The sequence below is a fragment of the Rattus rattus genome, chromosome 14 (genome assembly GCF_011064425.1).
Source record: "Rattus rattus isolate New Zealand chromosome 14, Rrattus_CSIRO_v1, whole genome shotgun sequence".
Classification (NCBI taxonomy): Eukaryota; Metazoa; Chordata; class Mammalia; order Rodentia; family Muridae; genus Rattus; species Rattus rattus.
This window is the reverse complement of record NC_046167.1, coordinates 61137698-61152237: the sequence shown is the minus strand read 5'-3', so window position 1 is coordinate 61152237 and position 14540 is coordinate 61137698. Positions and strand designations below refer to the sequence as shown.

Here is a 14540-nt window from a genome sequence, read left to right as displayed (position 1 = left end):
AAGTAAAAGCATTTGTCCATGTCTGTAGTACGCCTTCTCTCAAAGCCAAAGAAATGATCCCAAGGGTGGCTAACAGGGTATCTTCAAAGCCTTCTCATACTCCCCTATAACATAACTTCACTGGCTTCAAGTGCTTACCATCTTCATGAAGGGACCATGGAAACCCACGATACACTGCCTTAATGTGCTAAGTATTCAAATTCCAACATAGACATTTCTTCCACAGAAACCCAGCACCTGCAATGACCTTAGATAAGGCAAGTAGCTATGGTGAGAATGTGTCAGCCCACAGCATGACAGCTTCCAGACTGACTGACAGTTGGGTTCCTTAGGATAGAAGCAATCATTTCTAGGGTCGCTTAAACTACACACCTAGGTTTCCCTCATTGTAAGCCTTGTTGGATCCTTTAGGATTTGGTGCCGGACAGAACTCTCTACATAAAGCAGATCAGGAGTATTTTTTTCACTTAATTTACATTTCCCAGAACCACATTTAGGGTCTGTGTTCCTTTCAGGATGTCCATTTTATACATTTATAGAAAATGTTCTTAAGTAGTCAATTATCTAATGATTAAATAGCTATAAGACTACACCCGGCAATAAGAAAAAATTGTCTTTATCTCTTGATTTTTGGGCTCTAGCCATAGTTTCACAGGTAAAGGAGACCAATGAAGCTTTGCCTCTCAGAACTAAGGACCAGCTATGGAAGGCACAGAGAGAGCTAGGAGGTATTTCCCCAATGAAGTGTAAAGACAGCACAACTTAAGCACCAGGAAAGTCTGTGAACAGTATTTTACTGAAACAGTTCATAACACAGAAAATCTGCCTGAAGTATACAGTTACTGTCTTACACAATGACAGATCCATTTGCAAAGACTAATATGAATACAATAAATATGAGGTTTACATACTAATTTATACACAGAAACTGCCCCACAGCCATAAAAATTTATATTTAACAGTGCAACATATCATTTAATCATCTGATTTATTTGACAAGTTTCTACTAAACACAACTACCTGGTTTTCATATACATATATAACATATTGTATGTATATAGATATTCAACCATCTGTACAGATTCTAAACATAAAACTCCTAAAAGGCACAATTGTCTATACAACATGTACAAAAATGGCTGGAGCTAACACAAAAAAACAACAATTATTGGTCAAAAGTTCATGATTGCACAAAGATTAGTCATGAGTTTACGTCAGAAAAAATGTGCTTTAAGGAAAAGAGGGTTTTTCAAAAAAACCTGCTATTAAAAAACTCAATAAAAAACAAACCACTAGGTTGCTATGACAAGTCTGTCCTCATCATCATCGCTGCTCACGTCGCTGAAGTGCACAATGGGCTGCCTGTGGGGCACTGGGGGCCTGGGTCTGTCTGTGGGGAAGTGATGTTTGGGCCCGAAGTTACAATCTTCTGTAAAGCTTCGGTGTGGTGCAGCTCGCCCTGCGAGGAGGAAACGCAGGCAACACGTGACTTCAGAGGCCACCTTCTTGGTGTCCGTTTGCTTGAGCCGTCAGGCCTTGCATGGTCAGCTGAGGGACCGGGTACTGTTTGTGGGGTTTCCTGAGGGCCTTCGGGTGACCTCTGTGGAGGCTCGGCACTGTGTCCCTGACCTGCGGGCGTCTGCGGCTCCATTGTTTTGCTGTTGGAAGTGGCAGTTTCTGGAGTCCCCGCGGTGCCCACAGCCACGGGGCCAACGGAGGGGATCAGGGTGGGCAAGGCGATGTTGAGGATTTGGAGACCCGGAATGTGTGCCTGTGGGGCGGGACTGCTCTGTGCAGGAGCGTTGGCCAGAACCTGGAGCCCTACTGCGTTGAGGGCCAGGCCTGGGGGGTGCACCTGCGGACCCACGGTAGCGTTGGCCAGGCCCACGATGTTGACTGTTTCCATTCCCAGGGACGAGAGCGACTGCAAGGCTGGGGGACTTAGGTTCTGCAGGCCTGGCACATGGATTTGGCCGATGGGAATACATGGCACAACACTGCTCAATTCAGCCACTCCAGTAGGGCGATTAGTAGCGCCAGAAACTTCAGTGATGGTATCCACAGGGGTGCCCACGGTTCTGTGAATAACGCTCACAGCAGGGATGGTCAGTTGCATTGGCCCGCCTGAATGGGTACAAAAGTGGAGTAAATGAGACCGGCCGGCACCATGGATACTTTACGGAACCATGTTGTATGGGGTCCTTGATTGCTGCTGGGAATGCAAGGGGAGATGGCTGAACAAATGTGTCTGAGGGGAAGGCAAGCCTGGAGACGGTTGCAAGGTTATTTGCTGCTTCGGTTCTTGACTCTCAGGGTGAGGTGAGACTGAGGAAGAAATCCTGGCTGCTGGCTGAGGGTTGAGCTGGGCTATAGTAGCAGGAGGCGGTCCCACAGATGGTGAATCCTAAAAGACAAGAGACAGTGAGCCTAACAGCAGAGGCTCCTCCATAACCATAAGGTATTCGTGTTCAATCTGTTCTCAGTGTGCTCCCAGGTATATTTGTATTTGACAGTTGTTGGCTTGCTAAAAAAATTGCTTTGATTTTTTTTAAAAGAAATTTTCAATAACAAAAAAAGCTTCATTTTAAATTTCTTTCCTATTACCAATACTAGGAAAAAAATTATATAGTGTTTTGCAATCCGCAAACCAGTTTTCTAGGCATTACTTTATACTGATAGAGGAACATGACTATTTTTATGTTGATGATATTTTTTGGGCACCAGCTTCACCTCTTTCTTTTAGAGACAAGGAGACGTTGAGAAATACCATATTAATTAGCTGTGCCAACTCAACTGGGGAAAAAATTAACCAAAATATGATTCACTTATGAAATGAAGAGCTGCAAAGGTCTGCAGTTGTCCATTAATTGCTAACTCATTCATAAGCTGTCTACTGATGGCTACATTTTCAGGCATTGGTAGTTATGTGGTTACCATATCTAAGATGCATTTGGCAGCTTAGGACACAGATGAACACGATTTTTAAAATGCTGGGGAGGATGAATCTTACCTGTCCTCCCTTTCATCCATGACTTTTATCTACATACTGGCTTTTTTCTTGCATATACATACATTTCTATATATGTTAGGGAGCTGTATTAGTTCACATTATAATTTAATTTCTATACTAAACAGAAAAATTAAGTTTAGATTTAGTATGTAAAATTCTAAACTTTTATTTTTCTCCAGTGGGAAACATCTTTTCCCATTAGGAAATAAGCCCTACCGCCTTGTTCAACACACAGGGGAAGGGAAAGAATTGTCAGAGAGAGAGACAAAATTATTTGTTGGTTAGGAGGCAGCCACGGAAAAGCATACAGTAAACTTCTCAAACTTCTCTGGAGCTGGGTGTCTGGCACTGAGCTCCCCCGGAAGGAAACTTTCCTAAGATATTCTATCAGTTTGCTCATGCAAACAACATGAAATCTTGAATCATTTTTGTGTCCCACTAATTTTGTTATGACTCCTACTAGCAAAGCACAAAATCTGGAAAATGTGCTATGAGCTCATCATATCCACATTAGTGGAAACACAAGAGTCAACCACTGGGTCCTTACGTCTCAGGATGTGGGTTTTAAACTGGTAAATACATGTTATATTGTGATTTAAAAAAACTCCACAATTAATAAAGAAGTATATTTTTTAAAGCAGCACCACAGGTTATAATATACTATGTGGAGTTTTGTCAAGATAATTCACAAGGCTTTAACAGACATAAATGAATTCTGTCATCAATTAACAACAAAAAGGTACACACTCATATGGTCATAAATGATTTTCTTTAATCTATTAGGTTTTCCTTATAGAATAAGAAGAGAAAACAAAAACCAGAGAATCCCCCACCCCTACCCCCACACACTTATCTACCTGTATTGAGGCAACAGTGTTTCCAGCTGCAGGGCTTCTCAGAGCATCAGATTCAGAGTAATGCACAGACATCTGATGGCCGGGAGACCTGGGGGTAACTTCTGGGGAGATGGGAGTGTCTACAGGAGGAGCCAGTTCAAGCTCATCTTTCCCAGTACTCTGCCTGGTCTGTGCTGTTAAGTCTGTCCTGTTAGGGTCAATCTGCACCGTGCTCACAACAGTCATCTTGGTGAGTAATGCTCTAGGCAGAATGTCCATTGGGTCAGTGTGTACCCCTGAGAAGCAGCTGGAAACTCTAAGGTCCTCCTCTACACTCCCAGGATCCTGAAGGCCGCTTCTGGATGGGAGATGCTGTGGGCTCGCTGTGACTGACGGTGCTGCTGAGAGGCCGGACTCTGCCTGGCTGTCGTCATCATCCTCTTCGTTGTCATTATCATCCTCATCTGGGCCATCAGATTCTTCAAGATCAAAGCCAGACCGTTCGCAACCGAATCTTTGCTTTTCGTCTAATATGACAACCAAAAAGATTTGTTACAGAATGTTCTACAAGTACACAAACACGATGATGGCATTTTTAGAAGCTCAGCAACACTGTCCAGCACACAGAAGATGGCCACCCAGAGCACACTTCAGAAGAGTGATGCAGAAAAGCAGCCAATCAAGTGGCAGGAGCCCAGACAAGGACATGAGGGGAAGGGCCATGATGGGGTGGCAGGGAGGCACATGGAATGAGCCTTCAGAGAGGAAGACAGAAGCACAGTGTGAGATATAAAGAAAAGAAATAAAGCCTCAAGTATTATATTTGAAAAACTCTTAAATATGACAGGAACAACTGTTCTAAGCTTATTCTCTATTTTCCTATTGTTGGGTCCAAAGGAAGCTCCCTCTTCCCAAATTCCAAAAGGCAGAGGGACAAATGGCTATCTGTGGTGCCTCTTAGTATGTCACAGCAATGCTGGCCTCCAGGCATGGATACACACTACCTGCTGTACAGTTCAAGTCCATCCTGGCTCTTCTTACCTCCCCCGACCCTAAACTCAGCCCACGGGAGTCGTGGGCCAATGACTGACTCACTTTACAATCCTGCTGTTTCACAGGCTCAGCACTCTTCCTCCTTTGGCCTCCCTCTTGGCTTCTCTCTCCATTCTAGTTCTCACTCCATGTTCCCTATACCCCCTGCTTCTCTCATGGCCAGGTCCAATCTGCTGGCCATATTCAGTCCACCACTTTCTCTGCTCTGACTGTAAAAATTCATCTGTGACCATGGAACGGTCATGTTATTAGTTTATACACCTATATCTTTATTATGAAATTAACACACCCACACTTTGTGGTAGTTGATTTGTTAGTAAAATAATTTAAATTTGATGGTGTATTGGAAACATTTTAATTGATCTGTAGCAGTGGCAATGCTCATTGATATTTAAAGCCTTCCCCACCCCCACCCCCAGTTGTATCTGTCACCCAGGCGTGATAGCCAAAGCACGTGGAGGCCAAAGGCTGACATTTAGTGTCTTCCTCAATCATTTTCCATGGTTTTGAGACAGGGTCTCTCACTGAACCAGAGACTTGTTTAATCTAGACTAGGCTTACTAGTAAACCTCTGGAAAATCTGCCTATGTCTACTTTCCAGAGCTGTGGCCAGAGGCATATGCTATCTTTTTCCATGGGTTCTGGGGATCTAATTCAATTCTCTGTGCTTATGTAGCAAGTACTTTACCCACTGAGCCACTACTATGATCTCCTCTTCAAAAATCACTGATGTTTCCTTTTCTTGTTTCTATAAGATTTGACCCACTGCTTACAAAAAAAGTGTTATCTAAAAGTCATTAATCCTGACATCACTTTTCAAGAGGTATTCAAGATGATTCAAGTGGTAGTATCAAAATCTCATGCATTCATGTGGAATGTGGTTTAAAAATCTTTACTATTTAAAATCATACAAAGCAGATAGCTAATACGTAAGGGGGTGGGAAAATATCTACAATATTTGTCACCAACCCACATGGCTATCAGACCATATATGGTTTAGTTCTATGTGATACATTCCAAGTTCTTATTAAACGATGATATTGGTTTTAGTGGGTTTTGTTCAAAAAAAAATTTTTTTTTAACCAGAGGATCCAGAAATATGAAATGATCTCCTCCGCACAGCTCTGAGTAGTGGGGGGAGCTGGGCCCAGCCTGCTCTGTCTCTCCTGGAACGTGGCTCAGCCCTTTACCGAGTGAACAGACAAGACCTGCCTGCTAGTCACTTAGTGCTCGTCCTGGTAACAGGACATACAGAGCATCAAGTACTGCAGGCTGCTGTGTCACTAATGTCTAAGGTCTGGAAGTACGGCCCACATGGTTCCTCTCACTCAGCCCTGGGCTTTGCAGACATCACTGTGCCACAGTGCCGAAAATACCCGAGATCTACGCCACATAATTCTCATCACTACAGTGTATTTCTGATCTGTTCTAGTCCATGCATTACTAACTCTTTACTGTGTCCAATAGAAAGCAGCATGCTGTACTAGCTAAAGTTGCAGGCATTCACTGGATTCTTGGGAAGCATTAGGCATGGACAAGGAGCCAACTCGGTTTTTAAAAAAACAGAAGAAAATACAAACAGAAATATGCAATAAATATTTTTATCAGACTTCCCAAGCATTCATTTATTTCAATATTATTCTTTCTATGTGTCAAAAATATATTCTTACAAAAATAAATCATTACAGAAAACAAAGTTTTATAGGAACTATGCACCAAAATATTAGAGGGTGATTTCTAGGGAATAGAAAAGGGTAGAATGTTTGTCATAGATATGTGTTGCTTTTATAATTAAGGAAGTCAAGGATAAAACATGCACATACATTTCTTTTTCATTTTCAAGGTCCTACTACTATGCTATAAAATAAACAACATTAATTCATCAAGTCCCACTCAGGGCCCATGTTACAATGAGTGGTTTCTGGATAAGCACTTGGGACCTCTGGGTGCCTCAGAAAATGGAGAAACAGAAAAGACAAGGAACTGGATGACCAGAAGAGGTTACTAAAGAGCAAATGTTTAATCAAATGCTGACTTCCTGCAAAGTCCAGCCAGGCTGGTTTCTGCTTTACCCTGACAATTATTGCTCTATAAAACCAAGAGTAGGTCTAACTTTACATGGATGACTTCCCCCAACTTAGCAAAGAACTGAAATTTAGGACAATCAGCAGCCCAGATCTAAGGTAAGGCAGTGCCTGCAAGGAAACAGGGAAGACTATGTCACTAGAGACAGAGGTAACAGAATACTGGTCAGGGGATTTCGTTGAACATGGCTGACAGAACCTAAACTGTTTGCAACTGGGTGTCTGTGGCATGACTGTGACAGCTGCGGGCTCTGCAGGTACCTACATCTGAAACCCATCTAGGTGCTCAGTGATGAGTGCTACGTGTTCACTGTGGTCCAGATCTGGGAGAGGAGCAGCAGCTTCATAGGAGCAGCAAAGAATTCCACTTGGACCTGCCTCCCTCTCTCAACTGTAGAAACAAAGTCTGATCTATCAAGGTGAAGGTGACAAGCACTGAGGATCTCAGATGCAGGTGACATTCACTGCAGTGGGGAAAAGAACAGGAAAACACAGAACTTGCCTCCTTGTGGAAAGAACAGAACTATGACTGGACCTGGGGAAGGGTGGGGAACATGAACAATGAGAGCCCAGGAAGCCAAGAACACTGTGCACATAGAGCCCAGTGACAACAGAAGTGCACGCTTTTTTTTTTTTTTTTCCACACTCAGTGCCAAGCTAAGGAGCTTTGAAAGACAGTTCCCAGGACAGGGAAAGGCAAGGAGGCCCAGAGCAGAGACTCTAAATCACAGCCCCAAAGGAGGACCTGCAACTGAAATACTCAACAGCCCCCACCTAGAGCAACAGGTATCTTTAGAGGAACGTAAAACCTCTGTGCACTGAGGACAGAGTTAGTCCTGGGCAACCTTGTGCCTGCTTCACATCAATGGCACACCCAGAAGGGTATGTCCATTCCAAGCACCAAAATGACGTACACAACTTCACCATGTAATGAAAGATATCCAACCTTGAACATAAAATGACAAGGAACACAGAAAAGCAACCTCCAAACAAACTCTCTAGAGACAAAGCCACCTTTAGCACTAGTCGGATAGATGTGACGCTGACTTATAAACTGACAAGAGAACTTAAAATGATAAGGATTCAAACATCTAAAGCTTTAATGGGAAAAGATGGATAACATGCAATGTCTGATGGGAGTTTCATAGAGAGAAACTGTAGCACGAGTAAAAACAGTACACACCACCAATCCCCACCAACTACAAGGCTTGAAAGCAGCTAGCAAACACGAGAGCCCTACCTCACACAAAACAAAAGGATATAGCTCAGCGGCAGTGTCTGCCTAGCAAGCAAGCATGAAAGGACCTGGATGCAATCCTCAGTACCATTAAAGAAAATGGAAAAGTAAAACTAAAAATAAGATGGTAAACCTGAAAAATACCGCAATAACACAGGTAAGCAAACTGACAAACTCAAAATCTACGCCCACTGAAAATAACTCTCCAAGACAGGAGAAATGCAAAATTTCTACCAGTGCTGGACAATGATGAGTGATGGCAAAGACGTGGCTGTTCCTTCCAAAACCAAAATTGAACTTACTATATGACTTCTAGGTCTCAAACTCCAACTTGCAGTCACATGAATGTGTTTGTAGTCTAATCTCCCCAAACTGGAAGCAATTCAGGTGATTTTTAATAGGCTGGTGAGTAATACCATGCAGCTGTGGCTTTAATGGAATACTTTGATGATAGCAAAAAGAGAGTGAACCACAGACCGTGCTGTGGACCTTCATGTCTCATTAAATGGCAGAGGTAAGACCCACGAAACTCACATAATTTAAGATTTATTTTTAATTATGTATATATGTAAACACACACAGGATAGTGCCTACCTGCAGGTCAGACACTTTGGGTCCCAATGGAGTTGGAATTCCAGGTAGTTGTAAGGCCCCAAACCCACATGAGTGCTGGAAACTGAACTTGGATCGTTTGACAGTGCAGCAAGGGCTCTTAATCACTCTGCCATCCCTCCAGACCCTGAGAGTACATATTTTATGCTACTTTCCCCACAACATTCTGAAAAGGAAGCTAGGTGAGTAGTTGCAATGAGTTTGATGAAGTGGTCTACTGGATCTGCAGGTGATAGAACTGGGCATATGTCACATATATAATTTGCTACAATTCATAGTACTACACAGTGGAAGATGGATTACATATAAATGAAACCAATCAAACAGGATCTGGAGTGGACTCAATACAGAATGCAAGGAGACAACTCCATAACCACAGGAAGAAGATGGGAAGGAGGGTCCTGAGGAGTAAACCCAAGCCAAGCCCAGGCCCTGACTGTCTACTATGTAGCCTGATTGTTGGGAGCGGTACACACTCTGAACCGTGTTTGCAAGTCTGTCTCCCTGGGCATGGGTGAAGACCTCTGAAACTACTCTACTCATGCTAGAGATGAACCAATGTGGCCAACTGTAGATAAGGCCACTTAAAGAGGTAGCCTTGGCTTCTCATTGTGCAGAAACAGTCAAAATGAAGGAAACAGAAAAAAGGTAAATATGGGGCAGAATAAAACAGAACTTTCAGTATGTATGAAAATTGTGTGCATGCTTGTGTTTGTAGGTATGGTTATGTAGTGCTAGCATGCCTAAATTCAACCTAATGATTGATGCACGAAGAAGTGGCAGTGAAGAGCAATGAGCACACCAGCCAGCAGCCATGTTGTCTTGGTTTCTAAGTTCTATTCTCCAGTAAATAGGACCAGGAGCTTTTAGAGAAATGCAAGACTCAGGCTAGATCCCAAAGAAAGGAAGTGCTTAGGAAAGGTGACTGGATTGGATCAGCCGGAAGGGCTCTTACTGTCTATAGCCGATGCTGGAACCTGAACAAGACACCGATTAACCACGGGACCTGGGATGCCCTTTGGGATAAGTGCATTCCGAGTCCACAGATGCAAGGGGAAGAATAGAGAAAGTAAGAAGAAAAGTTCAGTCAATGATGCGCCATGCTGATACCACTGATAAGACCTGCATTAAATAAGCAGGTTATGCATGGTCCAACATATTTAATATTTATGAGGGAAGAACAGTCAAACTTGCAGTACAGAGTCCCATAGGTATCACCTGAGCACAGGGATAGAGGCCAGTATGACATGTGTCCCCTGACTGCAAACATTACCCGTATCTCCTTCCAAATACGGTGCAGCCTCAATCTAACTTGAACATACACTCTGAGAGCCAAACTGAAAACTGTTCTTCAAGGTAAACAATACTTGTTGTTAAGGTTCAAAAAGAAGCTACAATAGACATATTCCAGGACACAGAAAAGTGACAGCATAACATGATATGGGACCCTAGGACAGACAAAGGATATACTAGAGGACCTGTGTAACATGAATGAGGGCTGATATCCAGTAACTGTGCTGAGGTAAACTCTAGCATCCATATGTGCTCTATGGACATGTGAGGCTACCACACAAGGGGAAATTGGTCAAAGAGTATTCAGGAACTTTCCATGCTACAAGTTTGTCCATAAGATAGAAAATATATTTTTAAAAAACTGTCAGTACTCTCGGTCTTAATTTTTAACTCATAAACCTGATAACATACTCTTCTATAAAGAAGACTGACAGGACTTCACATCATGGCGAGACTGGTAAGCATTTCCCACTGTTAATAGGAGTCAACTCTTGAAATGAATCCTACCTCTTCTGTAAGCACTGGAATCTACAGGCACTGGAAGTCATGGTGTGCATCCTAACTAGGTGCGTGCTTTACATGTATTCATTTAGTTTTCACCATCCAATGATGTTCCTCCTACTTCTTGCATTTCTTACCCAATTGTACATCTGAATGCAAGATGGCTCTACTCTTGTTCCAGCCATCTACACTAGTAGAGACTCTAGCTTAGCAGTATATATAAGCCAACACCACCTGGTCATAATTAAAACAAGCACTAATTAAAGGTTACGGCAAGTGAAAAATGCAGTTAATGAGTTTTAGTGTTGTACAGAGTTGAGATTCAATGCATACTATCTGTGCTAAACACTTCCATTCAGCCATATTTAAAACTGACTACAGGATGATCTGAAAGGTCAACAATAGATTATAGTCATTAAGCTAGCTCATTAAAGATACACATGAGTTCCTTGTTTAAAGGCAGAGACATTAAAAGCTTCATATAATTATTTGATTATGCATAGCGGGCTATATGAAACATAGCCTCCAAGGAGAGTGTAAACTAATAATTGAACTTCATTTCTTAATAACACTTTATCTCTCTAAAAAAGTTTAAGAGTGAGTTGTCAGGGTTAGTTGTTAACCAGAGCTCTGGACTTTCTTCCTCGACAGAGCCACTGGCCTGGGTGTTGAGGGAAGCCAAGGAGAGGCTGCCATTCTTTTCTTTCAGTTCCCTCCCAGGGTCTGGAGAGAATGGTGGTTCTTTTTCTGAATTGGTGTCTGCAATTTCTCAAAGAGAAAGGACACTGTCAAAGTTCTGGAAATCTACACATGAATAGTGGATTACCATCCATTTGTCAAACCAGTCCAGTATTTTGAAACGAAAGAAAATGGTAAGGTGGGTGATATCCACTACTAGAAGACACAGTCTCCTGGAGACCCGTGAAAAGGGCTCTGAGAACTCTAGATAGCCAGACCACAGCAATCATTCTGCCTACATCAGGCTTGGTTGGAATTGGGGTTACTTCCAGGATATGGGCAGCTACACCACCAAGAAGAGTCACCCCAGCTCCAGCAACTGTTAGCCTCTCAGACAGCCCTGCTGGGGCTAGGGCCTTTTACATGGCATCTGAACCTCGACAGTGGGTCTAACCTTGTCTCACACGATTGATTTCCAGGTCACACCCTGAAAGCAGTTATTTTCACATCAGGACTCTAAACAGCCTGGGCAGCTCTGCTTCCCTGAGATTTATGCTAGTGAAGAGGCCAGCTTCCAGAGAAGTCTGCTGCCACTCAGTCAGGATTTGTCCCCAGAGAAGTGCCTGGCTGGTTTTTGTTTGGTTTGTTTTTTATTGTTGTTGTTGTTGTGGTTTTGGGTTTTTTTAACTAAACATGTTTTTAAAGATTTATTTTATGTGCATGAACATTCTGTCTGCACTATGTATGTATACTGCGTACACAGGAATTAATGGAGGCTATAAGAGGCTTCAGTATCCCCTGAAACTGTACTCACAGACGGTTGTGAGGCACCATGTGGGTGCTGGGAGTCAGAGGTGGGTCCTCGGCAGGAGCGGTGGTATCCTGAGTTGCTGAGAATCTTTCTAGCCTTGTCTGTGGCTTTTAGCAATATGCCAAAGAGGATGACACAGGCTTAACCACTTCTCTAAAGTCTCACGGAGGGTGAATTTATGAAATTGCTTGTGCTATTCATCTAACCCATTAACTATGACACACCCTCAGTGCCTTGGTTACCTGATCTGGCAACTCTGGTCACTACCACATTTGGCTCACTGCCTATTCTTGTAAAGAAAATTTTGGGGGGACACAGCCAGTCTTGTTTGTATAACTGGAGTTTGCTAACAGTGACAAATAACAGAGACACACGGCCTAACATGCCTGAAATCCTTATTACCCAGCGCTTTTCAGAAAAAGGTTGCTGGCGTCAGGGTGTTTGTATCATATTACCAAATCAAACCAAAATCACCATGATATGACAGTTAATAGGTACCACACCTTACAAAAGAAGTTGGGGCTTAGATGGCTGAAATGCTTCCATGCCAGCATGTGACCCCTAGCTCCCCCCACCATTCCCATATGATACACTCCTTCTTACCATATTGTAGCTTTAGTATTTTGGGGGTGTAGAACACAGGCTAATACCCCAGGAAGATAAATGCTACGGCTTATCTGCCGTAGTCATTAGAGGCTATAGAGAAGACATAGACATCCACATTTGCTTAACAAATTCATAAATAAATGGCCCTTAAAAGCTCATGCAATTTCTTCTCCCCAGACACAATCCTCATTCATTGTAAATGTTTCTAACACATGACACAATGACACAATTTTTAGATTACAAAAATTATTCGGGTTTTGTATGTGCAATTTAACTCAAGAGGGGAAAGGGAATCTTTTAATGTAGCAATCTTTTTTTCTCCAAAATGAATGCTCACATAAGCTTATAACAAAGACTTTCCTGAACGTTTACTTGGGAACTGACCTTCCCAAGGCTGCCTGGATAAGCCATAACCTGCCCCATGGCTGCCAGACACTGACACCTACTGGATGAGCTGGAGCCACAAAGACAGCAACAGCCGGAAGACGAGGCTCTGCCCCATCTCTTTTGTTATTGCTGCTGCTCTGGTTTTGTTTTCCTCCTGGTTAGGAAGTACTAGGTTGAAAACCAAACAACAGCAACCAGGGAAACATTTCTGTAAAGCTTGTGAATAGTGGTTCTATTTAAGGTATGAAAACAACCTACATGAGCACAGTGGGCCAGAGCTGCAGACCTGTTGGCTTTAGGTAATACATGGAAGGCTGTTGCGGCTCTGTTGTTTGTAAATAATTGCTAGCAACGATGCATTAAGTATACATCTTTAGGGCTACTATGGTTTCTTATTCTACAAAGATACGTAAAAGCTGTTTGGGTAAGAATGTTTGGGTAAGAATTCTGGTGCTGGCAGTCTACTTGGCTCATTAAAAGGAAAATGTTGCTAGTACTTTTATAAAATTCACTAAATGTTTCTAAGGGTAAACATGACACAGGCTTGCAAACCTGTGGTCTGAATCATTATCTCATACGTGTAGGTCAGTACTTAAAATTCCACTGAAAGCATGCTTCTTCCTGCACTAGCCCTGCAAAGCTGCTGTCCCTGGGCTGGCTGTGAGGACACACATTAACATTCCTTGTGTTGAAGTCTAGCACTCTGTTGATGAAAACATTCTTTGGATCAAAGGCTGAATAGCAAATTGCTGGTGGCACCATTTTTGACACAAAGGTGCAAACGAAGACATATTACTTAATACCCTTAAAACACGAGGGCAAAATTCCTGAGGCTATATAATTTTATGTGGCAAGAATATGGGAATGCACAGTATGAGTCTGAAAAGACCCAACTTTTCATGAGTATATACTATAATTATACATTATACATTGCTAATTTTAAAGCTAAGTGGGAACAACTTCTAAATTGCAAATGTCCAAATTATAATGGCTGTGTACAAAAATGTATATTCAACTCTGCTTGACTCGCCAGCCTTGAGCCAGCTCCACTGAGGATGACATCATGAATTCATGGGCTGGAGGAAGGGAGGAGAAAGCCACAAAGCCCAATTCTGCTAGGGCTGGTGGAGACTCACAAAGCTCAAGGATCTGTGGCCACCTTGGCCCGAGTTTATTTTATTTTTTAAAATTATTTATTTTTATGTATATGAGTACACTGTAGCTGTTTTCAGACACACCAAAAAAGAGCATCGTGTCCTATTACAGATGGTTGTGAGCCACCATGTGGTTGCTGGGAATTGAACTCAGGACCTCTGGAAGAGCAGTCAGTGCTCTTAACCGCTGAGCCGTCTCTCCAGCTCTGCCCTGAGTTTATTTGACCTTCACTGGACACATTCTGTCAGTGGAGAATGTGCCTAAGAGGAACCGTGGA

At 42.7% G+C, this 14540-nt stretch overlaps 1 protein-coding gene across 1 annotated transcript in view; it reads right to left on the bottom strand.

Annotated features, from left to right (window-relative positions):
* Positions 1–773: 773 nt before the first annotated feature.
* The window catches only part of Hivep1 (HIVEP zinc finger 1), a 34609-nt gene continuing 20842 nt past the window's right edge, over positions 774–14540 (bottom strand). Inside the window, 5 exon segments of the mRNA XM_032884246.1 lie at positions 774–1406; positions 1409–2124; positions 2127–2179; positions 2181–2404; positions 3868–4373. Coding sequence (XP_032740137.1) covers positions 1293–1406; positions 1409–2124; positions 2127–2179; positions 2181–2404; positions 3868–4373 — 1613 coding nt within the window. The 3' untranslated portion in view covers positions 774–1292.